Source organism: Triticum dicoccoides, chromosome 4B (assembly GCF_002162155.2).
Source record: "Triticum dicoccoides isolate Atlit2015 ecotype Zavitan chromosome 4B, WEW_v2.0, whole genome shotgun sequence".
NCBI lineage: Eukaryota > Viridiplantae > Streptophyta > Magnoliopsida > Poales > Poaceae > Triticum > Triticum dicoccoides.
This window is the reverse complement of record NC_041387.1, coordinates 26,613,889-26,622,044: the sequence shown is the minus strand read 5'-3', so window position 1 is coordinate 26,622,044 and position 8,156 is coordinate 26,613,889. Positions and strand designations below refer to the sequence as shown.

General features: G+C 50.0%; 1 protein-coding gene across 1 annotated transcript; it reads left to right on the top strand.

Annotated features, from left to right (window-relative positions):
- Positions 1-493: 493 nt before the first annotated feature.
- LOC119294745 (probable linoleate 9S-lipoxygenase 4) lies at positions 494-5,953 on the top strand. Its single transcript, XM_037572999.1, has 9 exons — positions 494-793; positions 1,456-1,733; positions 2,953-3,190; positions 3,291-3,644; positions 3,737-3,819; positions 3,924-4,034; positions 4,149-4,462; positions 4,586-4,849; positions 4,947-5,953. Exons 1-9 carry the CDS (start codon positions 583-585, stop codon positions 5,728-5,730), a joined length of 2,637 nt encoding a protein of 878 aa, XP_037428896.1. The 5' UTR covers positions 494-582; the 3' UTR covers positions 5,731-5,953.
- Positions 5,954-8,156: the final 2,203 nt, after the last annotated feature.

Below are 8,156 nucleotides of genomic sequence, written 5' to 3'. Positions count from 1 at the left end.
GGCGCGGCGTGTAGCCCGCATGATCAGCACCGTGTCTCGCTAATCAGATCATGCACCGGTCCAGAAAGAGGAAGCGCCGTGTCGACAGGGAGGGAGACGACCTCGACCTTTCTCTTTTCAATGGCGTTTTTCTGGCTGCGTGCAAGCCCATGCTTCCCATGGTGTTTTTGGCAGCCAGCCAGCTGGGCTCCTACCCGCCGTGGCGCGGCGACGGCGACTAGTATACCCCCATGCGCCTCCTCGTGCAGCGCCGCGCTCGAGAGAGAGAGAGAGAGAGAGAAAAGGTTTTAAAAACCGCCGGGATCTCGTCGAGAAATACTTACTAGTACCACGCGGTAAATAAAATTATTACCATAAAGTGCACCAAAAGCCACCTCGCCCTCCGGCGATCTCATCCCGCGGCAACTCCCGTCTGACATCGCTGTTGCTGGGTTGGTGGCTGCGGTAAAGTATCGGACGGCCGGTCCTATAAATCCCGGCGTAGCGGCCGCAGGCCAGGCCAGCCCACTCTACTTGTGCCAGCCAGTTGTGTTCCTCGTGCTCTGCTCTGCCCCAAGAACGAAACCAGAGAGGAGAGGAGAGATGCTGCTGCACGGGCTGGTGGACCGGCTGACGGGGAAGAACAAGCAGGCGTGGAAGGAGGGCAAGATCCGGGGCACGGCGGTGCTGGTCAAGAGCGACGTCCTCAACCTCGGCGACTTCCACGCCTCGCTCCTCGACGGCGTCCACGACATCCTCGGCAAGGACGACGGCGTCGTCTTCCACCTCGTCAGCGCCACCGCCCCAGACCCCCGTAAGCTTTCTTTCTCCTTCGTTTCTCCCCTCTCTCCCTCCCTCGCCCTGCATCCGTCGCACCCCGCCGCCGCGTAACCGCTGGCTTCCGCACGCGCCTGCGCCTGCGTTTCTTGGCGTTTCCGCAACGATCTCTGTTGATTCCAGTCCTTTGTTTTTGTCTGTGAATCCCGTATTGGTTTAGTTGAGAAACAATCTGTGTCGATTTCAGTCTCTATATCGATTAAGTTCAGAAACAATCTGTGTTGGTTTCAGTTCAGAAAAAAAGGGAAAATGAAAACAAAAGCAGTTTTCAACTTTCGATCATGTTCATCTTGTCGTGGACGGACCCATGGATCGATGCTCCTAGATTGGCGTGGCCGCCAGGGTTTAGCATCAATGCAATGCTGTGGCCTCCGGAGGGACCGGGGCCGGGACCGGCCGAGGACAGCGGGGGGACTAGTCAATGTCCGCCACGCGGCTCCACCCACGTGTCCGCCGTCCCCCCTCCTAAAATCCAAGATCGCCACCTCGATCTTTGAGAAATGAGACCCGAAAATGAAACGAAAATACTAGATCGATGGGAACATCTCGTTCCATCTGCGTCTCTTATCACCTCCTGTTGATTGATGTTTCTTGATAGTATTTCTAATGATGATGATTCTGGCGTGCGTGCGGTTGCAGAGAATCCGAAGAGGGGCAAGGTGGGGAAGCCGGCGCACCTGGAGGAGATGGTGGTGACGATGAAGTCCAAGGCGGCCGGGGAGTCGGTGTTCAAGGTCACCTTCGAGTGGGACGACTCGCAGGGGATCCCCGGCGCCGTCGTCGTCCGCAACACCTACCGCTCCGAGTACCTGCTCAAGACGCTCACCCTCCACGGCGTCCCCGGCAAGGGCACCGTCGTCTTCGTCGCCAACTCCTGGATCTACCCCAACGTCGACCGCGTCTTCTTCGCCAACGACGTGAGTTCCCTCTTCCTTCTTCCTTCCTTCCTTCGTTCCTTCCTTCCCCTCGCCGCCGCCGCCGACGACACCACCACAATCAGTCAATCAATCAACGAATGTCATTTTCTTTTTAAAATGTTGTGTCCTTTCCTGGGTGTGGTCATGGACCTTGGATTGGAATTGGATTGGATCTTAGCCGATTCTTTTGCATTATTAAGAAAATCTGCTATGGATTAGGTGGTAGTATATCATGTTACTTGTTATCACTTGTACCACCTACTATAGAAGATGCTAATGATAGACATGCTGTCAAGAACAAATGCCAAAATTGCTGTCAAAAACAGAACAAAAGAACAGTCAAAAAGAAGAGCTGGCACAGACAAGGAATTTACTCTACATGCTGTCACCTTAGCTGTCGAGTTGCTGTTGCTAGGTCTTGGTCTTTCGGTCAAGTCAACGGCCGCCCTTTGCTGCTGTCAAATGGAGTAGTAAATTAGTGATGCCTTTTCAGAATTTCCACCGCCACATAAAATTGTTTCTGTAGCAGTATGAATCCTGGGACTGTTCTTCTTGAGAGTATCCGTATCATATCCCGCCTAGCTTCACCTGGCATGAAAAATAAGCTCTGATTACTAATCCCCATTTCGGCTGGGGGCTTGCGTCCTTTGATGGCACAACACTTTGCATTGCTTGGTCGTCCATTCAAAACGACCCAACGAATCCATCTCACCTACTGACTAACCTCATCTTAACAGTAGATAATGGACTGGTCGTACAAGTTACCAGTATAATAACGATTATAAAACAACAAGTTGCAAGGGTTATCAGTTTGCTACCTACTCTATTTTAGTAGGCTTTTGTTCTGGACAAGGATCACCCATCCCCGGGCATATCCGAATCTCTCGATCCACAACCAATTGTTACTAGATCTTACAGCAAGTTGACGACTCTTCTACTCCTATAAATTATTTATTACCAAGAAGAAGAAAAGCTGTTTTTGACTGTTCCCCTGATGATCAGAGGATCAGGAGACAGAAATATGAACTTCTTTTCAGAAATAATAGAAGATCACAAGTGACAAGCTGAATTAATATCTGTTTCTCACAAGTTAATTTATAGTAGTCCTGTTTTAAATCCCGGAGCACCTGCCTGCCTGGGTTTGGGGGACCGAGTAGTCCTGCTTCTCACAGGTTTCGTTTTGCTTATCTGTCGCCTCATTTTCTCGCTATTTTTTCAGACCTATCTGCCCAGCAAAATGCCTGCACTTTTGGTGCAATACAGGGAAGATGAACTCAACAATCTCAGAGGCGACGGCACGACCGGAAAGTACGAGGAGTGGGACCGTGTGTACCGCTATGACTACTACAACGACCTCGGTGAGCCGGACAAGGGCCATCCGCGCCCGGTCCTCGGCGGCACCCAAGAACTCCCCTATCCCCGTCGTTGCAGAACTGGCCGACCCCCAACAAAAACAGGTGAGTCCAGTACTGTCTATATATTTGTTATTTTTCACATGTTCACAACCATGTTACCTTGCAATCGAACTCATATCGGGGATTTGATCTTTTTCGCCAGACCATAGATCAGAGAGCAGAATTCCTCAGTACAAGATACAGGAAGCCCTGAACATCTATGTCCCGCGTGATGAGCGCTTTGGGCACCTCAAGCTGTCCGACTTCCTTGGGTACTCTCTCAAGGCCATCACCGAGGCCATCCTTCCGATAATCAGGACCTATGTTGACACTACACCCAAGGAGTTTGATTCGTTTCAAGACATCTATGATCTCTACGACGGTCTTCTGAAAGTGCCCGATAACCAACACCTAAAGGAGCTCAAGAAGAAAATCCCTCTTCCGTTCATTAAAAGTCTTTTACCAGTTGCTGGCGACGACCTCCTGAACCTGCCCCTTCCACATGTTATCAGATCAAGTAATCAGCTGTGTGCATGACTTGCTTAATACGGCAATCCCTTGTTTTACCCTTTTTATTTTTGTTATATAACTTATTTTCTTAAATGTCAGATGATTATGCTTGGAGGTCAGATGAGGAGTTTGCGCGGGAGATGCTCGCAGGCGTGAACCCGGTTTGCATCAAACGTCTGACGGTTAGCACCTATGCCATTAAAAGAAGAAGAAAAGAATAAACCATCTCCTCATAATCGTTTTGAGAATTAATCATCATTTGTTTTCTATTTGATGATGACCACAGGAGTTCCCTGTAAAAAGCACCCTGGATCCCAGTGTGTACGGGGACCAGTCAAGCACTATCACCGAAGATCAAATTCAGCAGAACCTGGAAGATGGCCTCACAGTGAAACAGGTATGTTGATTCATTGAGCTATTTTGTGGTCAAAAGAGAAATCTCATTGAGGTGCAAATTGCTAGTGAACAAGTACTGTAAGATTGATTGTCCTAACAACCATGTATTGTGCAGGCAATGGAGAAAAACAGGCTCTTCATTCTAGATCACCACGATAACTTCATGCCATTCCTTGACCGCATCAACAAGCTGGAAGGCAACTACATCTACGCTTCGAGGACCCTGCTGTTCCTGAAGGCCGACGGCACGCTGAAGCCCTTGGCCATCGAGCTGAGCCTGCCGCACCCCCAGGGGATGCAGCACGGCGCGGAGAGCAAGGTGTACCTTCCGGCTGGTATTGAGTCTGGTGTTGATGGCCAGATCTGGCAGCTTGCCAAGGCTTACGCCTCTGTTGACGACTCCGCATGGCATCAGCTTATCAGCCACTGGTATGCATTGCAACATCAGTATATATATACTCCTGCTTCAAAATTATAGGTTCTAGGCAGAGAACAAGTGCCACTCTGGGTACCAACAAAGCGCTGAGCTGAGCTTTTTGATTGTTTTCTTAGGCTGAACACGCACGCGGTGATCGAGCCGTTCGTGATTGCGACGAACCGGCAACTCAGTGTGGTGCACCCGGTGCACAAGCTGCTGAGCCCGCATTACCGCGACACGTTGAACATTAATGCCCTGGCGCGAACCACTCTCATCAACGCCGGTGGCGTCTTTGAGATGACCGTCTTCCCGGAGAAATATGCGCTTGAGATGTCTTCCATCGTCTACAAGAACTGGAAGCTCACCGAGCAGGGCCTCCCCGACGATCTCGTCAAGAGGTAATAAAAAGAGAAGGTTGATGCAAGATCGGAGCTAGTGTGGAAGAAATGGGTCGTTGACTAAAGAGAAGGTTTTTTTGCTTGTTTGCGCACGCAGAGGCATGGCTGTGCCGGATTCATCGAGCCCATACGGTGTCCGGCTGCTGATCAAGGACTACCCGTACGCGGTGGACGGGCTGGTGATCTGGTGGGCGATCGAGCGGTGGGTGAACGAGTACCTGGCCATCTACTACCCCAACGACGGCGTGCTCCGGGCCGACAAGGAGCTGGAGGAGTGGTGGAAGGAGGTGCGCGAGGTCGGGCATGGTGACCTCAAGGACGCGGACTGGTGGCCCAGGATGGTGACCGTGCAGGAGCTGGCCAAGACGTGCACCACCATCATCTGGGTGGCGTCGGCGCTACACGCGGCGGTCAACTTCGGGCAGTACCCGTACGCTGGGTACCTCCCGAACCGGCCGACTGTGAGCCGTCGGAAGATGCCGGAGGAGGGCGAAGAGGAGTACAAGCAGCTGCAGAAGGGCGGGAAGGAGGCCGACAAGGTGTTCATCCACACCATCACCAGCCAGTTCCAGACCATCCTGGGTATCACGCTCATCGAGATCCTGTCCAAGCACTCCTCCGACGAGGTGTACCTGGGGCAGCGTGACACGCCGGAGTGGACGTCGGACGCCAAGGCCCTGGAGGCGTTCAAGAGGTTCGGCACCCGGCTGATGGAGATCGAGAAGCGGATCCTGGACATGAACAAGGACCCGGCGCTCAAGAACCGGAACGGGCCGGTGAAGATGCCGTACATGCTGCTGTACCCCAACACGTCGGACGTCGACGGCGAGAAAGGGCTGGGGCTCACCGCCATGGGCATCCCCAACAGCGTCTCCATCTGAGTGTAGTCTTTCTTTCTTCAGTAGACGGACGTCCGCCGGCCGTTGGTTGGTTCGTGTCTCGCAGGGTGTATTGTGTTACTTTTCATTGGCTTCTGGCTGGCTGCGGTAATTAGTTTGTCAGGGGTGTTGATAGGGAGAGGACAATGAGGCATGAATAAGCAGTCGCAGTCGTGTGTGCATTCTTTCTACTAGTACTAGTTATCTCCAGAAATGTCAGTGTTCAGTCAACGCCTGAATAGTTGTTTCAGCAATTCTTAACTGACGAAAATCCATGAATACATCAATTAACAAAGGATAGAACAGACCAAACAAATGGTTTTTACCTATTTGATCAACCGGTCATCGATGGAAATGCATTCTCCATGCCCTTCATCAAACTCTTCAATGGTTTTTGAGTAACTCATCTTGCGGTGTCCGGCAAACGCTGCACAACCTTGCTCGTTTCTGAGATCATCTCCAACAGCCGCCCAACGCGCGGCGCGCTAAAAATGCGTTTGCAGCGCGTTGATCGTCTGTTTTGGCGTGGCGGCCAGCGCTGGCTCCAGCTGCCGCAGTAAAATGCAGCGCGCGCGCCTAGCTCCAACAGGCACGCTAAAATGCGGGGTGCACTTTCGCACAAACAACGTATGCGCTCCAAACACAAGCAAAAAGATCAAACATAGACAAAATAAATCAACAAAATAGTTTAATTTCGTTATTACAACTCAAACAAATAGTTTATCTGTCAATACAACAAATAGTTCAATAATACAACATCAAACGCACAAATCATGATGCTCTTTATCGGCCATTCCATGTCCACCACTCCTCAATGAGATCCTTCTGAAGATCATCATGCGTTTCGGCACGTCGAATGGCATGATAGGAGGCAACAAAACGGGCAACCCTTTCAGCCCTCCGCCGCACTCGCACGGGATGTCACAAGAGCTCATAGTGAGAGTAGTCTAAATATTGGCCACGCTCATTCTCGATGATCATGTTGTGCATGATCACACAAACGTGCATGATGTACCAAAGCATCTTTTGATCTCAAAATCTAGCCGGTCCTCTCACAATAGCAAATTGGGCTTGCAAAATCCCCAAAACTCTCTCCACATCTTTTCTAGCCGCCGCCTGAGTATTGTGGAAATCAAGATCTTTTCTTACCTTCCGGTTTTTTCAACAGCTTCACAAATGTTTGCCATTTTGGGTAGATGCCATCCACAAGATACTACCCATAGTTGTATGTACGACCATTTGCTACAAACTGCACCGGTGGCAGTTCACCATTTGCAATCTTATCTCGCTACCCCTCCCATCATAGAGTGAGGACACCACAAGATTGAACCTACTACTATGCACCACTTCCACTGAAGATCTAATCATCAAGTTGACCAAATAGAACTCATAAATCGGAGAGCATTACATAGCTATAACAATCACACATAATAAAGTTGAGAATATAACTCAATTACTTTCGTTGAACAATCTGATCATAAACCCATAATTCATCAGATCCAACAGACACACCGCAAAAAAAGATTATATCGAATAGAACTACGAGGAGAACATTGTATAGAAGATCAAACGAAGAGAGAGAGAGAGAGAGAGAGAGAGAGGAGAGAGCGAGAGGGAGAGAGAGAGAGAGAGAGAGAGAGATCTAGCTAATCACTATGGACCCGTAGGTCGGTGGGAAACTATTCACACATCAAGAAGGCGCAACAAGGTTGATGTAGAAGCCCTCCGTGATCGATTCCCCCTCCGGCAGAGTAGGCCTTTAGAAGGGATCGCGGAAAATTAGAGCTTGCGACGGCGGAATAATTGTTTTGGGTCTCACTATGGGGTTTTTTGGAACATTTTGGAATTCATAGCGCTGGAATTAGGTCAGGCGGAGCCACGAGGGGTGATACGTCTCCAACGTATCTATAATTTATAAAGTATTCATGCCATGTTTACAACAATTTTGTAAGGTTTTGGTATAATTTGAATAGAACTAACCCGACTGACGTTGCTTTCAGCAAAACTACCGTGGTATTCTTTTTTGTGCAGAAATAAAAGTTCTCGGAATGGGATGAAAATTTACGGTGATTTTTTATGGACAAAAAGAGACCCCAAAAGCTTCTGGGAAAGTCCAGAAGAGCCAGAAGGGCACGACAAGCCTGGGGGGCGCGCCCCTCGAGCTTGTCGCTGCCTTGTGGACCCCCATGACATGAGACCGACACCAAAATTTCCATAATATCCTAGATGAGAAGTTCCGCCGCTGCAAGCCTCTGTATCCACGAAAACGCAATGGAGACCCTGTTCTGGCACCCTACCGAAGAGGGAAATCATCACTGGAGGCCATCTTCATTATCCTGGCGGTCTCCATAACGAGGAGGGAGTAGTTCACCCTCGGGGCTGAGGGTATGTACCAGTAACTATGTGTTTGATCTCTCTCCCGTGTTTTT